At 44.3% G+C, this 21,814-nt stretch overlaps 1 protein-coding gene across 1 annotated transcript in view; it reads left to right on the top strand.

Moving 5' to 3' along the window:
* Window positions 1-21,814, top strand: part of SCUBE3 (signal peptide, CUB domain and EGF like domain containing 3) — a 127,935-nt gene that overhangs the window by 70,349 nt on the left and 35,772 nt on the right. Inside the window, exons 14-15 of the mRNA XM_075853524.1 lie at window positions 5,753-5,866; window positions 6,042-6,203. Coding sequence (XP_075709639.1) covers window positions 5,753-5,866; window positions 6,042-6,203 — 276 coding nt within the window. The remainder of the gene's footprint in view (window positions 1-5,752; window positions 5,867-6,041; window positions 6,204-21,814) is intronic.

Consider the following 21,814-nt stretch of genomic DNA (forward strand, 5'->3'; position numbering starts at 1 on the left):
TGCCAAAAAATGGAATAAAAAGTGATCAGAAAATTGGATGCACCCCCAAAATGGTGCCAATACAAACTACAGATTGTCCCGCAATACATAAGCCCTAACACAGCTCCGTTGGAGAAAAAATAAAAAAATTCTGGCTCGCAGAATATGGTTACACAAAATGTGCAGAGTGTTCCAAAAGTGGATAAGATTGGGCACCATTTATCAGTGGGACATTGGCAACATATATGTGGATTATTATTTATTTACCACATTATTATACCCTCGTATTATACCCTGATCTACTCCGCACAGCATACATTTGCACGCACATTATAAACTGAAATACCAGCAACACCCCAAACAGAACAACTGCCAAGCTAAATCTGTGCTCCAAAAGCCAAATGGCACTCCTTCCCTTCTGAACCTTACAGCGTGCCCAAGCAACAATTTACAGTACCCGGGAGAACCCTCTTAACATTTTCTGAGGTATTTGTGGCACAACTGGACACATATATCGTGCACATAAATGGCATATCATTGGAAAATTGCAATTTTCACTTTACACCAGCCACTGCGCATTAACCTCTTCGCGTACTATGACATAATAGCATGTTGTGGTACGGGGGGGGTGATGTATGGAGCAGGCTCACGTGCTAAGCCCGCTCGATATGCTGCGGGTGTGAGATGTATATTACAGCTGAAACCCGGGACTAACGGACAGAAACAGCGATCCTGCTGTTACAGAAGCTTGTAAAAATTAGAATATACTGCAATACATTGGTTCAAGTCCCTTAGGGGAACTAATAAAATGTATAAAAAAAAATTATATGAAGTTATTAGTAGTGAAAAAAAATAGTAATTAAAAGCAAAAAAAAACAAAAACTTTTTCCACTAATGTAAAGAATTAAAAAAAATAACAAAATTGGTATCGTTGCATCTGTAATAGTCCAAAATATTACAATATACCATTATTTAACTCTCACGGTGAACCCCTGTAAAAAATAAAGAATTTAAACCGCTAAAATCATTGTTTTGGTCACCTTAGCTCTATAAAAAAAATGTAATAAAAAGTGATCAAAAATTTATAGGTACCAAAAAATGTTACCAATTAAAACTACAGCTCCTCCCGCAAAAAAATAAGCCCTCACAACGCTCAATCGACTAAAAAATAAAAAAAGTTATGGCTCTCGGAATGTTGTGAAACAAAACATTATTTTTTAACAAATAGTTTTTCTTTGTAAAAGTAGTAAAATATAAAAAAAAACTATATAAATTTGGTATCACCATAATTGTATTGAGCTGCAGAATAAAGTTAAGTTGTCCTTTTTACTGCACAGTGAAAGCCGTAAAAACGAAACGCAAAAAACAATGGAGGAATAGCAGTTTTTTTCCCATTTCAGCCCACATTGAATTATTTGTCAGTTTCCCAGTACATTATATGGTACTTTAAATGATGTCAATAGAAACTACAACTTCTCACACAAAAAATAAGCCCTCACACCATGCTATTGAGAGAAAAATAAAAACGTTATGGCTCTTGGAATGCGGGGATTGAAAAACGAAAATGAAAAGGCAAAAAATGGATTAGCCCTGAAAGGGTTAATTAGTTTCTAAGTAAAAAAAATAATTATGACCACATGTGGGGTATTGCCGTACTTGGGAGTAATTGATTTACATACGTTGGGGTGCTTTTTCTCCTTTATCCCTTCTGAAAATAAAAACATTCAACATTCTTCACGGCCTAATTCTAATAAATTCTGCAAAAGACCTACAGGGTCTAAATGCTAATTATATCACTAGAAAAATTCCTTGAGGGGTGTAGTTTCCAAAATGACACTTTTACGGGGGCCCACTGTTTTGATCCCACAGGGCGTTGCAAACGCGACATGGCACCAAAAACCATTCCAGCAAAATCTTTGCTCCAAAATCAAAATGGCGCTCCTGCCCTTCTGAGAACTATCGTTGGTCCAATCAGCAGTTTATTACCACATATGGGGTATTTACCCCTAGATAAATTCTTTGAGGGGTGTAGTTTTCAACATGGGGTCACTTTTTCGGGGTCTCCACTGTTTTGGCACCCAAAGACCTCTTCAAACCTGACACGATTCCTAAAATATGTGCTAATAAAAAGGAGGCCCCAAAGTCTACTAGGTGCTCCTTTGCTTCTGAGGCCTGCGTTTTAGTCCATTAGCACACTTAGGGCATGACCACACGTAGCAGAATTGCTCTGGAATTCCGCTGCGGACTGTCCGCAGCGGAAATCCGCAGCGTACACGTTTCTCCATTACCGTCCACAGCTTTTTAGTTGTGTTCATTTACATGTTGCGGACAATTCCGCTGCGTAGCATAGGCTGCGGCGCGGAATTTGGTGTCCGCAGCATACAATGGTTGTTGCGGACGTGTAGCGGACTTGTTGCGGACTCATTGCGGAATTTCTCCATTGACTTCAATGGAGAGTCAAAATTCCGCAATGAAGTCCGCAGATGTTATGTGTGCTGCGGAGTGTATTGGTTTTACTAACATGACATTTCTTCATTCTGGCTGGACCTATGTATTTCTAGGTCTACAGCCAGACTGAGGAAGTCAATGGGGCTCCCGTAATTACGGGTGACTACGTGTGTGCACCCATAATTACGGGAGCGTTGCTAGGCGACGTCAGTAAATAATCACTGTCCAGGGTGCTGAAAGAGTTAAGCGATCGGCAGTAACTGTTTCAGCACCCTGGACAGTGACTTCCGATCACAAGATACATCAACCTGTAAAAAAAATAGAAGTTCCTACTTACCGAGAACTCCCTGCTTCTTCCTCCAGTCCGGCCTCCCAGATTGACGTTTCAGTGCAAGTGACGGCTGCAGCCAATCACAGGCTGCAGCGGTCACATGGACTGCCGCGTCATCCAGGGAGGTCGGGCTGGATGGCGAAAGAGGGACGCGTCACCAAGACAACGGCCGGGTAAGTATGAATTTCTGTTACTTTTACTAGGGAAAGGGCTGTCCCTTCTCTCTATCCTGCACTGATAGAGAGAAGGGAAGCCCTCTTCCCCTCAATACGCAACGGCTAGTCCGCATCAATTTAATGCCCATTTTAGGCAAAGCCGCAACAGAATCTGCAATCTGTGGAATTGATGCGGACAGTGGCGGAAGAAATCCGCCACGTCTGGGCATGCCCTTAGGGCACATTCAGGCGTGGTGGAACTGCTGTTGAATTCCGCTGCAGACAGTCTGCAGTGGAAATCTGCAGCAGACGTTTTTTAATTGGTTTCTATACATTTTTAGGTAACTTAGGTCAGACATTGCGGAAAATGACAGTGCTGCATCATGCACATTCTGTTGTGGAGAAGCAGCAGAATTTCACTGCGGATTTCAGCCTTTCCAATGCAAAGGCTGAAATCTGTGGCAAGTCTGCTGTGATATCTGCAACATCTGAGTTACCTGTCAAATATGAAAATGTTGCTGCAAATTCGTTGCGAATTTTCAGCAACATTTGCAGCAGAAAAATTCTGCCACGTCTGAACATGCCCTAGGGCCACATGTGGGATATTTCTAAAAACTACAGAATCTGGGTAATAAATATTGAATAGCATTTCTCTGGTAAAACCTTCTGTGGTACAAAAAAAAAAATTATTACAATTGAATTTCAGCAGAAAAAAGTGACATTTGTAAATTTCACCTCTAATTTGCTTTAAATCCTGTGAAATGCCTAAAGGTTAAGAAACTTTCTGAATGCAGTTTTGAATACTTTGAGGGGTGCCGTTTTTAAAACGGGGTGATTTATAGGAACTTTCTAATATATAAGGCCCTGAAAGCCACTTCAGAACTGAACTGGTCCACAAAAAATAGGTTTGTACATTTTATTGAAAATGTGACGAATTGCTGCTAAAGTTCTAAGCTTTGTAACGTCCTAGAAAAATAAAAGTATGTTCAAATAACAATGCCAACATAAATTAGACATATGGGAAATGTTAACTAGTATATATTTTTGGTATTACTATGTGTTTTACAAGCAGATACATTAAAATTTAGAAAAATGCAAATTTTTGCACATTTTCTAAAAATGTTGGTGTTTTTCCCAAATAAGTGTTGAATTTATTGACCAAATTTTCCACTATCTTAAAGTACAATATGTCACGAGAAAATAGTCTCAGAATCGCTTGGATAAGAAAAGGAATTCCAAAGTTATCACCACATAAACTAAAATGTCAGATTTGAAAAAATCGTCTGTGTCCACAACGCCAAAACAGCTTGTGTCCTGAAGAGGTTAATGGTGATTTCAGCCCACCAAAGCCTCTGACACTGCACCATACAAAAAAATCTCTCAGTAGTGCAGCCTCAGGAGTAGGACCTTTGATCATATAGACACAAAAGTAAGATATTAAATCCGGTTTTCACATTTTTAATGGTCACTAAAGGGCATTTTATATATTTTTTTCTGGTAGCACTCGTTTAAAGTGTTTTTCCTTATTAAGAAAACAATAAGTTTTGAGTATATGTCTCTCTGCAAGGCAGGCAGCTGCTTCCACTGCAGAAAAATGAGTCTGACTGTTAGATTCACACGGGCGTTGCGCATCTCAGACGTGAAAAACTGCAGTTTTTCACATCCGAGGTTCATATGTGCTTTGCGGGATGCAATATCACGCATCCCCCATAGTCTTCACGCATCTAGGGATGCGTGAAGCGTGATAAAATACGACATGTCCTATTCTCTCACGGACCCTTCACACGGTCCGTTGAAACAACGGCCACATTGCATTATATAGGTCCCTGTGACGGCTGTTGTTTCAACGGAATAAGGCCTTAGGCTGGGTTCACACGACCTATTTTCAATGCTTAGACTGCTTTCAATGGAAATTACGATGTTCTGTTCCCACGAGCCTTTATTTTACGCTTCGCTGTCAAAAAACGGAGCGTAAAAAGACGCTCCGTAAAAAGAAGTAGCATGTCACTTCTTGAGGCATTTTTAGGAGCTGATTTCCCATTGAACACTATGAAAAACGCCTCAAAAAGAACCTCAAAAAACGTCTGAAAAGAAGCCTCAAAAGAAGCTCCAAATTTCATTCTCGGCTTCAAAAACGCCTGAAAATCAGAGGCTGTTTTCTCTGAAATCAGCTCCGTATTTTTGAGACGTTTTTTGTTAAGCGTGTGAACATACCCTTAGGGTGTTCATACACATTGCAGTAATGTGGCAGGCTGTCAGAAAACACACGGTGAAACACGTTATGAACATGTTTTACCCGTGGCCAAATACTGCATAAAAAATGGTGGAAATTCCCTGTAAGAACACATGCTGTTTTGCTGCTTCGTTTTTGACCACGCAGAACATTACCTCGATGTGTACAGGAGCCCTCATATTCTCTACTTCATGAATGTTCGGTTGAACGTCAATTAGACCATGTTTTTATGCAGCAGAAAACGTCCACTGTGGAAGCAGGCTACAATCCTTAGCAAAATGTATCACGCTGATTTTTTGTGCACCATGCAATAAGATTTATGATACCCCATTTAAATAAATTGTACTGTACTATGCTGCGTGGATTCGACAACAAATACTCATTATGTGGTCATGGCATAGTCAAAGGAACCTGTTGGCAATATTTAATTCCTTCATTTAAGTTTAGAAAATCTAACTTGGTTTCATTGTCCTACAGTATACTAGTATACCTTTGTTTTTATATATATATATATATATATATATATATATATATATATATATATATATATATATAAATATATCTTTTTGCAGTCCTAATGCTATTTTTTTTATATTTTAATATTAGAGACTATGGTGTCACCCGTTAAACAGAAAGCTTCCTTCAAACTTAAGGATTCCAGATGTGGCCTGCGAGTGCGTGGCAGATCAACAAGAGGGGAGGAAAACACAAGACATGGAAGTATGAGAAATGGAGAAGGAAAAAAGTGGTAGGAAGAGAGGATGAAAAGGAATGGTGGGAAAAGTAGCAAGAATAAATATTAGAAGAGGAGCATTATATCAGGGAGGGACGGAAAAACAGAAACAGGGCTATACTTTTCCTTAGCACGCTCGTATAACATTTTTTTTGTTCTCAGCTGCAGCAGCACCCTGTTCAGACTGTCAGCTGACCTATATTCATTTGAAGTGTGACTCTTCTTGGAAGGCTAGAGGCCGCAGCTCACGGTCTGCACTCAATAGAGAAGTGACAAGGATCTCACTAGAACTTGAAGCAGAAGTCAAAGTGGATGAAGCCACAGGTAAACGTTGCCAAAGTTATAAAATTAATGACCTGTCACTATTTAACGCATAGGAGATTTAGGGCTAGTCCAAACAGAGCGGCCCTGACCCGGTTATGACGCGGCCAGAACCGCACCAGCACCATGTTCGGCGCGACTGTCAAATAGCCTTTTAACGGCCACACGATATTGTGGGTAAAATGGCCCTTTACCTGCAAAAGCATGCAGCCATAAAGGCAGGCCCTTATTTGCCATTAGGCCTAGGGCGCCCAGCAAGACGGGGTGGCTGCAGGATCGTTTTTTCTTTTATTAAAAAAATTTTACTTTGTGACCTGACCGACCGGCGGTCAGGTCACTCACAGGGCATTGGGGGGTGGCTACACCAGCGCTTCTAAGACATACCCACTAACAACCACTACATTATCTGTCCTCAGAGAGTTATCACTGTGTTATCTGTGGTGTTACATAGGACTGCAGGTAGCACTACTACATTATCTGTATTCAGAGTTATCACTGTGTGTTATCTATAGTGTTACATACGTTGTCAGGTAATATCTACTACATTATCTGTATTCAGAGAATTATCACTGTGTGTTATCTGTGGTGGTACATAGGACGGCAGGTAACATCCACTACATTATCTGTACTCAAAGAGTTATCATTGTGTTATCTGTGGTGTTACAAACGAATGCAGCCATCTTTAACTTGACTCTGATAACTTGCTGCAGCGTGATATCACACAACAAAAGCCATTGAAAAGTAATTGAAAAAGTCAAGATAAGAGATCCAGCCATTGTTTATTTAAAGAGGCTCTGTCACCAGATTTTGCAACCCCTATCTCCTATTGCAGCAGATCGGCGCTGCAATGTAGATAAGAGTAACGTTTTTTGTTTTTTTTAAAAACGAGCATTTTTGGCCAAGTTATGACCATTTTTATATTTATGCAAATGAGGCTTTCTAAAGTACAACTGGGCATTGTGACTAGAAGTGTATGATGCTGACGAATCGGCATCATTCACTTCTCTTCACAACGCCCAGCTTCTGGCAGTGCACAGACACACAGCGTGTTCTCGAGAGATCACGCTGTGACGTCACTTCCCCAGGTCCTGCATCGTGTCGGACGAGCGAGGACACATCGGCACCAGAGGCTACATTTGATTCTGCAGCAGCATCGGCGTTTGCAGGTAAGTCGATGTAGCTACTTAACTGCAAACGCTGATGCTGCTGCTGAATCAACTGTAGCCTCTGGTGCCGATGTGTCCTCGCTCGTCCGACACGATGCAGGACCTGGGGCAGGAAGTGAGTGACGTCACAGCGTGATCTCTCGAGAACACGCTGTGTGTCTGTGCACTGCCAGAAGCTGGGCGTTGTGAAGAGAAGTGGATGATGCCGATTCGTCAGCATCATACACTTCTAGTCACAACGCCCAACTAGTAAAAGAAGTAAAAACGCTCAGATGTAACGAACACGATACACGCCCACTTGTACATAACTTTAAATACGCCCAGTTGTACTTTAAAAAGCCTCATTTGCATAAATATAAAAATGGTCATAACTTGGCCAAAAAAAAACCAAAAAAAGTTTACTCTTATCTACATTGCAGCGCCGATCTGCTGCAATAGGAGATATGGGTTGCAAAATCTGGTGAAAGAGCCTCTTTAATGCGTTAAAAGTCAAGGTAAAGGCGGCTACATCTGTAGGACTACAGGTAACAATATTACATTATCTATACTCATAGTTACAACTGTGTGTTATCTGTGGTGTTACATAGGACTGCAGATAACACTACTACATTATCTGTATTCAAAGAGTTATTACTGTGTGTTATCTGTGGTGTTACATAGGACTACAGGTAACACTACTACAATATTTGTACTCAGAGAGTTATCACTGTGTTATCTGTGGTGTTACATAGGACTGCAGGTAACACTACTACCTTATCTGTTCTCAGAGTTACAACTGTGTTTTATTTGTGAAGTTACATAGGACTGCAGTTAACATATACTACATTATCTGTACACAGAATTATCACTGTGTTATCTGTGGTGTTACATAGGACTGCAAGTAACATCCACTACATTATCTGTGCTCAGACAGTTATCACTGTGTTATCTGTAGTGTTACATAAGACTGCTGATAACACTACTACATTAACTGTATTCAGAGAGTTATCACTGTGTTATCTGTGGTGTTACATGGGACTACAGGTAACACTACTATATTAACTGTACTCAGAGATTTATCACTGTGTTATATGTGGTGTTACATAGGACTGCAGGTAACATCCACTACATTATCCGTACTCAGAGAGGTATCACTGTGTGTTATCTGTGGTGTTACATAGGACTGCACCAAACACTACTACATTAAGGCTGGGTTCACACGACCATGTTACGTCCGTAATGTACGGAACGTATTTCATGATTACAGTACGGGACAGTTGTCCTGCAGCGAGGCAGGGACTCCTAGCATCGTACATCACTATGATGCTAGGAGCCCGGCCCCCTGCAGTGTGTTCGGTCCGGGTCTTCCGCCCGAAATACGTTCCGTACATTACGGACGTAACATGGTCGTGTGAACCCAGCCTTACTGTACTCAGAAAGCAATCACTGTGTTATATGTGGTGTTATATGTGTTATCCATGGTGTTACATAGAACTAATGGTTTCCGTCTGTCACCATTGTGACAGGGTTCCGTCATTTTGACAGAATCAATAACGCAGTCGACTACGCTTTTGGTTCCGTCAAGAACAACGGAACCCTATCACAATGGTGACAGACAGAGGCTATTAGCTAGGTTTCCTCACCATTGAGTTCAATGGTGAGGGAAATGAAAGCTGAGGTTTCCATTTGCCTTTCCGCTGAGGGCTTAACCTGATGGAAACCTCAGACTAAACCCCTAATCGGAAGGACAACAGTGATGTGAACAGGCCCTAACATCCACTACATTATCTGTATTCACAGAGTTATCACTATATGTTATCTGTGGTGTTACATAGGACTGCAGGTATCATCAACGACATTATCTGTACTGAGAGAGTTATCACTGTGTTATCTGTGGTTTTACGTAGGACTGCAGATAACACTACTACATAATCTGTATTCAGATTTATCGCTGAGTTGTCTGTAGTGTTACATAGGACTGCAGATAACAGACCTACATTAACTGTATTCAATGTGTGTGTCTATGTGTCTCTGTGTATATATGTCTGTGTTTGTATGTGTATATGTTCCAATATGTGTGTATATGTGTCTCTGTGTGTGTATATGTCTATGTGTGTGTATATTTGTCACTGTGTATATGTGTCTGTGTTTGTTTGTATGTGTGTATGTTCCAATATGTGTGTCAATGTGTCTCTGTCGGTATTTGTGTACCTAAGTGCCTATATATGTGTCTGTATGTGTATATGTTCCAATATGTGTGTATGTGTCTCTGTGCATGTATTTGTGTATGTAAGTGCCTATATATGTGCCTGTATGTGTGTATGTTTCTGTGTGTATGCTTCTACTACATTATCTGTACTCAGAGTTATCACTGTGTGTTATCTGTGGTGTTACATAGGACTGCAGGTAACACTACTACATTATCTGTACTCAGAGACTTATCACTGAGTTATCTATGGTGTTATATAGGACTGCAGGTCAGATCCATGAAATTATCTGTATTTAGAGTTATCACTGTGCTATCTGTGGTGTTACATAGGGCTGCAGGTATTGTCTACTACGTTGTCTGTAGTCAGAGAGTTATCGCTGTGTGTTATTTGTTGTGTTACATAGGACTACAGGTAACATTTACTATATTATCTGTACTCAGAATTATCACTGTGCATTATCTGTAGTGTTACATAGGACTGCAGGTTACATCCACTAAATTATCTGTACTCAGAATTATTACTGTGTGTTATCTGTGGTGTAAGGGTATGTGCACACACACTAATTACGTCCGTATTATACGGACGTATTTCGGCCGCAAGTACCGGACCGAACACAGTGCAGGGAGCCGGGCTCCTAGCATCATACTTATGTACGATGCTAGGAGTCCCTGCCTCGCTGCAGGACAACTGTCACGTACTGAAAACATGATTACGTGATTACGGGCTGTATGGCGTTATCTACAGGGGGACTGTATGGTGTTCTCTACAGGGGGATGTATGGAGCTATCTACAGGGGGGCTGTATGGCGTTATCTACAGAGCGGGCTGTATGGCGTTATCTACAGAGGGGGCTGTATGGCGTTATCTACAAAGGGGGCTGTATGGCGTTATCTACAGGGGGGACTCTGTATGGCGTTCTCTACAGTGGGGGCTGTATGGCGTTCTCTACAGGGGGGGCTGTATGGTGTTCTCTACAGGGGGGGCTGTATGGCGTTCTTTAAAGTGAGGCTGTATGGCGTTCTCTACAGGGGGGCTGAATGGCGTTCTCTACAGGGGGATGTATGGCGTTATCTACAGGGGGCTGTATGGCATTATCTACATCGGGGGCTGTATGCCGTTATCTACAGAGTGGGCTGTATGGCATTATCTACAGAGGGGGCTGTATGGCGTTATCTACAAAGGGGGCTGTATGGCATTATCTACAGGGGGGACTCTGTATGGCGTTCTCTACAGTGGGGTCTGCATTGCGTTCTCTACAGGGGGGGCTGTATGGCGTTCTCTACAGGGGGGCTGTATGGCGTTCTCTACAGTGGGGCTGTATGGCGTTATCTACAGGGGGGCTGTATGGCGTTCTCTACAGGGGGGCTGTATGGCATTCTCTACATGGGGGCTGTATGGCGTTATCTACAGGGTGGTCTGTATAGCGTTCTCTACAGGGGGCTGTATGGCGTTCTCTACAGGGGGGCTGTATGGCGTTCTCTACAGGGGGCTGTATGGCGTTATCTACAGAGGGGGCTGTATGGCGTTATCTACAGGGGGCTGTATGGCGTTATCTACAGAGGGGGGATGTATGGCGTTCTCTACAGGGGGGGCTGTATGGCATTATCTACAGAGGGGGCTGTATGGCGCTAACCCGAAGTTCTCCATGACTAACCTCTGACTTCCGGCGTCTGCGCAGCTCAATAAAAATGAAAGGAGCGCTGGTCACGCATGCGCATAAGCGTGACCGGCGCTCCATTCATTTCTACAGAGCTGCCGACACAGACCCCGGAAGTCCGAGGTTTGTGATGGAGAACATTGGGGGACTTTCAGTCCCCTGTTCTCCCTGTCAATGCCAGCGATCACACATGTATCCTCTATCCTGTGGATAGGGGATACATGTCTTTTGTTTAATGGCAGAGCGGGGAGATACCTCCCTGCTCTGCCGTAGTGTTAAGTGGCGTCGCGCTGTAGCAGCCATAGCGGCAACTAGCGGAGCCTCTGGCCATGGTGGGGGCCCGTGCCGGCGGGCGACACGGGCCCCCTCATGCCGCGGGCCCCATAGCAGCCGCTACGGCTGCTACGGTGGTAGTTACGCCACTGGTGCCAGTGTGTGTGTGTGTGTGTGTGTGTGTGTATATGTGCTTATTTGCCTTTGTGTCTAAATATGTGCCTTTATGTATGTACAGTATATATGTGTTTCATTTTTGGTTTTTGGAGGGCAGGACTAGAGACTCCTGCACAGGGCTCCATCCAACCTAAGGTTGGCTCTGCTCAGACTCATGTTTTAAGTAGCACTGCAGCCATTTCTGGACAGCGCTGAGGGTAATGGCGGATCCACGTCACAACTGGAATGCACCAGGTAAAGTATTTATTATTTTACTATGTTGTATGTCCCAGTCCCTGGGACCAGAGGGTCACTTCAATTGTGCCTATGTCCTTAGGAAGCAAACACAATTAGAAGCGCAGGTGAGGCAAGGGAAGCATCAGTTCCCTTCCGCACCATTCAGCGCTTTTCTCGCTGCGCAGGTGGTGCAATGACGTCATTGCGCCATCTGCCATTGTTCCACTGGAGCAGGCCCGATCAGAAAAGACCATGTCTGCATCAACGGCAAATTTAAATGGTGATCCCAGGCCGATGCTTGGAAACTCCTAGCGTGGGGATTCCTTTGAATCTAAAGGAGTTCAGCATTAGGTTCATAGCGGCATGCGCACCCGAGATGCACCAAAATTCTGGCGCATCACGGGTGATCCTTCGCCCCTTACAAGGCTCAGGGAACTAATCACTGATAGGGAAATGAGGTAAATGAGGTAACCTGGGACCATGTGATGTAAACTAACCAATGACAGCTTAGAGCTGTCACTGCTTAGTTAGCTGTCACAGACCCAGGAAGGTAAATATGATAATAGTTTTTTTACAGGTTCAGTTACATAGTTAGTATAGTTGAAAAAAGACACATATCCATCAAGTTCAAGCAAGGGAATTGACATAGGAGCTAATATTTTTTAGTTCTAGAAAATGATCTAAGCCTTTTTTAAAGCCATCTACTGTCCCTGCTGTGACCAGCTCTTGCGGTAGACTATTCCATAGATTCACCGTTCTCACAGTAAAGAAGGCTTGTCGCCTCTACAGATTGAACCTTTTTTTCTCCAGACGGAGGGAGTGCCCCCTTGGTTTTTGATGGGGTTTTACATGGAACAGGATTTCACCATATTTTTTGTATGTGCCATTAATATATTTATATAAATTAATCATGTCCCTCCTTAGTCGTCTTTTTTCAAGGCTAAATAGGTTTAATTATTTTAATCTTTCCTCATAACTTAGATTCTCCATGCCCCTTATTAGCTTTGTATTTTTTCCAACTACATGGCACCCTTTTTATGAACTGGAGCCCAGAACTAAACTGCATAATCTAGATGAGGCCGCACTAATGCTTTGTAAAGTGGTAATATCCGCACTAATGCTTTGTAAAGTGGTAATATTACATCCCTGTCCCGTGAGTCCATGCCTCATTTAACACACGACAATATCTTGCTGGCCTTAGAAGCAGCTGATTGACATTGCATGCTGTTATTTAGTTTATGATCTACAAGTACACCCAGATCCTTCTCAACAAGTGACTCCCCCAGTGTAGCTCCCTCTAAAACATATGATGCATGCAGGTTGTTGGCACCCAGATGCATAACTTTAAATTCATCTACATTAACCCCTTAACCCCTAAAGGACATGGACAATTTTGGCCTTGAGGACAGAACAATTTTTTTTATATTTCCCTCTTTGCATCCCGACGCTCATAACTTTTACATTTTTTGTACGACGTAGTTGTATGAGACTTTGTTATATAAATTTTTATTTTGGCGAAAATGGAGAAAAATAGCAGTTCCGCTGCAGTTTTAATATTTTTTTATTTTACACCATACACCGATCATCATAAATAATGTTATACATTTGTTGTACAGGTTGTTAAGGTCGTGGTGATACCAAATATGTCTATATTATTTCATGTTTTGGGACTTATATTTTAAAAAGTTTATGTATTATAAAAAATGTGTTCCTGTGTATTTTTTTTTTACTTTTTATTTATTTATTTATCATTAAAAAAATGTACATTCATTTAACTTTTTTTTTAAATCCCATAAAGGGATTTTTCATTTTGATTTTGATTTTTCAACTGTAATGTACTGGCATAGATCTATATGCTAGTACATTAGCCTGTGTTCTGATTGTACACAGGCAGTTGTTAGGGCATAGCTCAGTATGCCCTAACAACAGGAAATATGTCCAGACAGCCCTGGGGTCCTTCTATGGACCCTGAGCTGTCTGGCCATACAAGTTATGGGCTTTGATCATGTCACAGTTATTTTCTGTGACACGATCAGAGTGCAGTCCCCCCTCCTTGAACGCTGCGATCAGCTTTCATCGCGGCATTAAAAGGATTAACGGCGGAGAGAGGATGTTTCTCTTCTCTCCGCTGTCAGGGCGGGGCTGTGGCTGTGTATTACAGCTGTTGCCCTGCTCTTGATCGCGCGCACAGACGACTGTCACACAGGATGAGAATACTCGTACTAATGCGCGAAGTACCCGCCGCTCAGGACGAGCATTCTCGTCCAGTGTCGGCAACAGGTTAAGAACGCAGCCTAGTTTGCGCCTTAAGGCTCAGAGCCCATTTTTGAAATCTGACATATTTCACTTTATGTGGTAATAACTTCGGAATGCTTAAACCTATCCAAGCTATTCTGAGATTGTTTTCTCGTGAGACATTGGGCTTTATGTTAGTGGTAAAATTTGCTCGATATATTCAGTGTTTATTTGTATGAAATTTAGAGAACATTTAGAAAAAATTGCATTTTTCTGAATTTAAATGCATCTGCTTGTAAAACAGATGATTATACCACCCAAAATAGTTACTAGTTCACATTTCCCATATGTCTACTTTAGATTGGCATTATTTTTCAACATTCTTTTATTTTTCTTGGACGTTACAAGGCTTAGAACATAAACAGCAATTTCTCATATTTTGAAGAAAATGTCAAATGCCTTCTTTTTAAGGTACCTGCTCAGTTATGAAGTATTCAAAACAGCATTTAGAAAGTTTGTTTAACCCTTTAGGCATTTCACAGGAATTAAAGCAAAGTGGAGGTGAAATTTGCAAATTTCTTTTTTCTTGCTGAATTTCAATTTTATTAAATTTTTTTCTGTAACACAGAAGATTTTCCCAGACAACCACTACTAAATATGTATTGTTAAGACTCTGCAGTTATTAGAAATGTCCCACATGTGGCTCTAGTGTGCTCGTGGACTAAAACACAAGCCCCAGAAGCAAAGAAGCACCTAGTGCATTTTGAGGCCTCTTTTTTATTAGAATATATTTTAGGCAGCATGCCAGGTTTGAAGAGGTGTTGAGGTGCCAAAACAGTAGGAATCCCCCAAAAGTGACCCCATTTTGGAAATTACACCCCTCAAAGAATTAATTTATGGTTGTTGTTACCATTTTGACCCCACAATTTTTTGCACAGCACGTATTTGAATTGGGCTGTGAAACTAAAAAAAAATATTTTTTTTTCCAATAAGATGTCAAAAATTTTCCTCAGTGCAGCAAAACCCAATTTGTGGCGATAAACTGCCGTTTGGGCCCATGGGAGGGCTCAGAAGGAAAGGAGCACTGTGTGTTCTTTGGAGTGCAGATTTTGCTGGATTGGTTTTTGGGTGCCATGTCGCATTTGCAGAGCCCCAGATGTATCAAAGCAATGGAGACCCACCAGAAGTGACCCCATTTTGGAAACTACACCCCTCAAGGAATTCATTTATGGGTGTTGTGACCATTTAGACCCCACCGTTTTTTCATAGAATTTATTTTAATTGGGCTGGGAATTAAAAAAAAATGTAATTTTTTTTCCAATAAGATGTAGTTTTAGCTCAAAATTTCTCAAATACCCCATTTTGTTGCCCAATTTGCCTTGAGTGCGACAATACCCCATTTGTGGTGATAAACTTCTGTTTGGGCCCATGGGAGGGCTCAGAAGGAAAGGATCACCATTTGGCCTACTGGGGATTTTCTGGTGCTAAGTCATGTATGCAGAAGCCCCTGAGGTACCAGTACAGTTGAAACCCCCGAGAAGTGACCCCGTTTTAAAAACTACACCCCTTAAGACATTCATCTAGAGGTGTAGTGAGCATTTTGACCGGAGACATACACCCCATAAACTGTAATGTGCGTTCTCCCGGGTATGGCAATACCCTCAATGTGGCTGTTAACAGCTGCCTGGGCACGCAGCAGGGCTTAGAAGGGAAAGATGAGGGGGATAAGCTGTGCGGAGTGCATCAGGGTAAGTAAAACTGGGGTAGATTAAAAATCAAGGGATGTATGATAAATTTAAAAACACTCTTTCATACAGAGCCCTGGTTTTTCGGGACACGTGTCACATTGATATATTGTGTCCTTCCTTATCCCCCTCTTATAGCAGACTTTGCACCTCTTTTGACTTTTTCCCTTCTTGCCAGTTTGGGGAACTTCTATTGGAAAGTTTTGCTCTGGTACGATGCGTGTGGCCTCGCTTCCAGAAGTACTGGGTGCCCCCCCTTCTTGGTCCCTAAAAATTTGTTTCTTGATAACCACCTCTTGAAATTCCAGGAAAGTTCCTGTCTGGCCTGTACATCGACGTAGCACGTACACATTGTACAATGCCATCTGTATGAGGTGCCCGGCCAGCTTCTTATACACACCGCATGGCGCTGTAGGGCTTCAGGACTTGATCTGACAAGTCCACCCCTCCGATGTACCTATTGTAGTCCAGGATGCAGTCTGGTTTGTGGGTCTCTGTACTGGTACCTCATACAGGTACATGGGTACTGGTGTGGGCATGTATTGTTGTCAATACAAGGACATCACTCTTGTCTTGTACTTGACACACAATATGTTGCTGCTAGAATGTCCCCTGCACTCACCCCTTATTGTTTGCCCAGGCAGTCTTAGGGAGCCCTCTCAGATTTCTTCTAGCAGTGCCGCATGCCGCAGTACCTCTGGAAGTGAGGCACTTGCAGAGTGGGACGCTGGTATAAAAATTATCCTGGTAGGGGTGGTAACCTTGGTCCAGCAGTGGGTGCACCAAATCCCACAAAATTTTTGCATTAACTCCCAGTAAGCGGGGGCATTCTCGGGGCTGAATACTGGTGTCCTTTCCTTCATATATCCTAAATTTTTAGGTATACCCTGATGCACTCTCGCACAGCTTATGCATCTTCACGCCATACTTTGCCCTCTTACTCGGCAGGTACTGGCGGAATTGAAGCCTCCCTTTAAAATGTACCAAAGACTCATCAATAGAAATACACTTCTCAGGGGTGTATGCGTGGGAAAACCGGGCACTGAAACGGTCTAATAGGGGTCTCAGTTTATACAAACGGTCAATATTGGGGTCATCTTAGGGTGGGCACTGCTCATTATCAATATAATGTAAGAAGCGAAGTATTGCCTCATTTTACCTCAGTTCTGAAGTTGCTTTGATGGGCCTATATATTAGAAACCCCTATCAAACACCCCATTTTAGAAACTAGACCCCTCAAAGTATTCACAACAGCATACAGAAAGTTTATTAACCCTTTAGGTGTTTCACAAGAATGTAGAGCAACGTAGAGGTGAAATTTACATATTTATTTTTTTGTCAAAGAAAATCCCTTTTATTAAAAAAAAATCTGCAAAAACAGAAGGTTTTACAAGACAAACGCAACTCAATACTTATTGTCCAGATTCTACAGTTTTGAGAAATATCCCACATGCGGCCCTAGTGCACTAATGGACTGGAGCACTGGCCTCCGAAGCAAAGGAGCTGTCATGAAGCTGGTTAGTGGACCCACTAGGCCGTACCGCCGTAGCGGGGAGGCAGCTGGCCAAACCACAGGAAACCCCAGAAATACAATGTCCCGCACAAGGGTACCTGGATAGTCCAGACGGTGGTCGAAGCTCTGGCACAGATGGAGATGGTTGCAGCAGACAGCGCCAAACGTGGCGGATGAAACAGGAGCCGCAAGTTGCGCCAGACGTGGCAGATTCCTCCGGACGTGGCAGATGACACAGGACGTGGCAGATTCCTCTGGACATGGCAGATGACACAGGACGTGGCAGATTCCTCTGGACGTGGCAGATGACACAGGACGTGGCAGATTTCTCTGCACGTGGCAGATGACACAGGACGTGGCAGATTCCACCGCACGTGGCAGATGACACTGGACGTGGCAGATGACACAGGATGTGGTGGATTGCTCCGGACGTGGCAGAAGACACTGGACGTAGCACGACTTGATACTAAGGCACAGCATGGGAAACAGGAACGGGGAACAAGGCACGGGTAACAACAGGAACAGGAAACACTAAGGGACCATTTACAAGACAGACTGGGAAAACTAACAACGCTCAGGAAAGGATTAGAAGGCCAGGGGCCTTCTCATGGACCAGGAAATCGTGGCAGTTGATGATGATGTTGATGATGATGATGATGACTTCCTCCTATTTGCGCGCGCTGGACCTTTAAAGCCGGGCACGAGCGTGCGCGCGCACCCTACGGGACACGGAGCAGAAGTGAGCGCTGGCATCTCCTAGGAAGGAGATGGGGACCAGCGCTCACAGATCCATGGCTGCGGGCGTCGGAAGGTGAGCAAACCTGATGGCCCGCGGCCATGGACGCTACAGTATCCCCCCTTTACGCCCCCTCTTCTTGGGGTCAGAGTGAGAGAGGAACTTTTTAATAAGAGCAGGAGCGCTGAGGTTCTCTTCTGGCTCCCAGGACCTCTCCTCAGGACCAAACCCTCTCCAGTCCACCAAATAGAAAGTCCTTCCTCCTACCCTTTTGCAGTCCAGGATCTCCTTTACCTCGACTACATCAGAAGGACCGCTGGGAGCAACTGTGGAACTAGAAGTCTTGCTGTAGCGGTTCAGGACCACTGGTTACAGGAGGGACACATGGAAGGAGTTAGGGATTCTGAGAGTAGGAGGCAGCCGCAGCTTATAGGAGACAGGGTTGATTTGTTGCAGGATCTCGAAAGGACCAAGGCACCTGGGAGCAAACTTGTATGAAGGCACCCTCAAGCGAATGTTCCAAGAGGACAGCCAGACTTTAGTCCCCGGAAGATACTGAGGCGGCTTTCTTCTCCTAGTATCTGCCTTACGCTTCATGCGATCTACCGCCAGCAACATAGAGGACCGGGTCTGTTGCCAGATTTGCAGGAAGTCCCCATATGCAGAGTCAGCAGCGGGTACCTGAGAAGAAGTCGACACAGGAAGAGGGACTCTGGGATGTTGACTGTACACGATGTGAAACGGAGTGGAAGTGGTGGACTCACTTGTGTGGTTGTTGTATGAAAACTCGGCCCATGGAAGAAGCTGTACCCAGTTGTCGTGCTGTGAAGAGATGAAGTGGCGGAGATAATTTTTCATGATCTGGTTGATCCTCTCAACTTGCCCATTGGACTGGGGGTGATAGGCTGAGGAAAAGTCCAAACTCACATCCAGGAGTTTACAGAGGGCTCTCCAGAACTTAGAGGTAAACTGAACACCCCGATCTGACACGATGTGTAGAGGCAAGCCATGCAAGCGAAAGACGTGTAGAATGAAGAGACTCGCCAGACGAGGAGCAGAAGGTAGGCCGGTCAGCGAGATAAAATTAGCCATCTTAGGGAGCCGGTCCACAACCACCCAGACAGTGTTACATCCTGCTGAGGGGGGATGGTCTGTGACTAAGTTCATCGCAATGTGCTGCCAGGGGGCATTGGGTACAGGCAGAGGTTGAAGCAGGCCGGCAGGCTTGGAGTGAGTCACTTTGTTAGAGGCACACACCATGCAAGAAGAGACAAAGTTCAGAACATCCTTAGGTAGCGTGGGCCACCAAAAGTGACGAGCAATCAGGTCTCGGGTTTTACGGGCACCAGCGTGCCCAGCAAGTTTAGAACAATGTCCCCAGCGGAGAATTCTTCTCCTGTCTGCCAACCGAACAAAAGTCCTCCCAGGAGGGATGTCTCTAACCTGCAGAGGATTAGCAGTGACAATGCAGGACGGGTCTATGATGGTCTGAAGGGACTCCACCGTGTCTTCCGTCTCAAACGATCTGGACAGGGCATCGGCCCTCACATTCTTGTCCGCGGGACTGTAGTGGAGCACAAACTGAAACGGGTGAAGAACAGCGACCACCTGGCTTTACGGGGATTCAGTCGTTGTGCAGACTGAAGGTAAGTAAGGTTCTTGTGGTCGGTGAAGATCAGGATGGGGTGAGCAGCGCCCTCCAGAAGATGTCTCCACTCCTCCAGAGCCAATTTGATTGCCAGCAGCTCCCGATCTCCAATGGAGTAATTGCGCTCAGCAGAAGAAAACAGTCTAGAGTAGTAGCCACACACTTCTGCCTTTCCTTTGGAGCTCCTCTGGAACAGAAGTACACCTGCACCAACAGAGGAAGCGTCCACTTCCAGTGAGAACTGCCGAGATACGTCAGGATGATGGAGGATCGAGGCTGAAGTGAAGGCTCTCTTGAGGCTAATAAATGCGGACTCTGCCTCTGGAGTCCACACTTTGGCGTTCACACCCTTCTTGGTAAGGGTCGAGATGGGAGCCGTCAGAGAAGAGAAGTTAGGAATAAACTGCCGGTAGAAATTGGCAAATCCCAGGAACCGCTGTATGGCCCTTAAGCCTTGAGGACGTGGCCACTCCAGGACAGCCTTCACTTTCTCAGGATCCATCTTGAGGCCTTGATCCGAGATGATGTAGCCCAGGAAGGGCAGAGAATTCTTCTCAAAGACGCACTTCTCCAACTTGGCGTATAAATGATTCTCCCTCAATCGTAGTAGAACCTGACGGACATGCCTCCGATGAGTCGTTGGATCTGGGGAGAAAATCAAAATATCATCGAGATAAACAACAACACAGACATAGAGTAGATCCCGGAAGATATCGTTAACGAACTCCTGAAACACTGCGGGAGCGTTACACAGTCCGAAGGGCATCACTAGGTATTCGTAGTGCCCGTCCCGGGTGTTAAATGCTGTCTTCCATTCATCACCCCGGCGAATCCGGACTAGATTGTAAGCCCCTCGCAGGTCTAGCTTAGAAACTCGTATGCGATCAAACAGCTCAGAGATGAGTGGCAACAGGTATTTGTTCTTGACTGTGATCAGGTTGAGGCCCCGGTAGTCAATGCAGAGACGAAGGGATCCATCCTTCTTTTTAACGAAGAAGAATCCAGCCCCGGCCGGGGAGGAAGACTTTCGTATAAAACCCCTCTCCAGACTCTCCTTGATATAGGCCGACATGGATAGAGACTCAGGCAAGGAGAGAGGATATTCCCGTCCACGGGGGAGAGAGGCATTAGGAACCAGTTCAATGGGGCAGTCATAGGTCCAATGTGGAGGCAGCGTCTCAGCCTCCCTTTTGCTGAAAAAATCTGCATACTGAGCAAAATGGGGAGGCAGACCCGCCAACGACTGAGGCAGAGGAGACTTGACAGGATGGATCTGCAACAGTCAACGACCATGGCACTTGGAGCCCCATTGGAGAACCTCTCCAGAATTCCAGTCCAGGACTGGGGCATGTAGTCGAAGCCAAGGCAGGCCCAGCAGTACAGGATTCAGAATGCAGAACTCCAACTTGGAGCTTCAACGGCTTGGTTTTAAAAATGATGGGATCAGGCAGAGGCAGTCCATTAACTGAGGCAACAGCCAAACAGTTCCTCTAGGGGAACTGTGGGCAACTGAAGATGATCCACGAGCTCTTTCTGGATGAAGTTTGCAGCAGAGCCAGAGTCAAGATAGGCATAAACTTGATGCGTCCTGTCGCCGGATACCAGGGTCACAGGAATAGTCAATTTGGAACCGAATGCTCTGTTAGATTCCGTTCCACCTAGGGTTGTCTCTCTAACCAATCCTAGGCAATGGGGTCTCTGGGGACACAGACGCACAATATGGCTTCCACGGCCGCAATACAGACAAAGTCCAGAAGTGTATCTGCGTTGTTTCTCCTGGGTAGACAATTTGACATAATTACCCTGCATCGGATCCTCTGGTGGGACGACTGAGGAGGATTGCGGGACAGCAGAATCCAGCCTGGGATGTTCTCTCTCCCGGAGAACCTCTTGTGAATGTTCCCGGATCCTCATGTCAACCTGGGAGGCGAGTAGGATAAGATCGTCCAGTGTAGATGGCAGATCGCGAGCAGCCAGCTCGTCCTTGATCCCTGAAGACAGTCCCTGCCAGAATGTAGCCACCAAAGCCTCGTTGTTCCAGGTCAATTCAGCAGCCAGGA

Source organism: Rhinoderma darwinii, chromosome 2, assembly GCF_050947455.1.
Source record: "Rhinoderma darwinii isolate aRhiDar2 chromosome 2, aRhiDar2.hap1, whole genome shotgun sequence".
Lineage (NCBI taxonomy): Eukaryota > Metazoa > Chordata > Amphibia > Anura > Rhinodermatidae > Rhinoderma > Rhinoderma darwinii.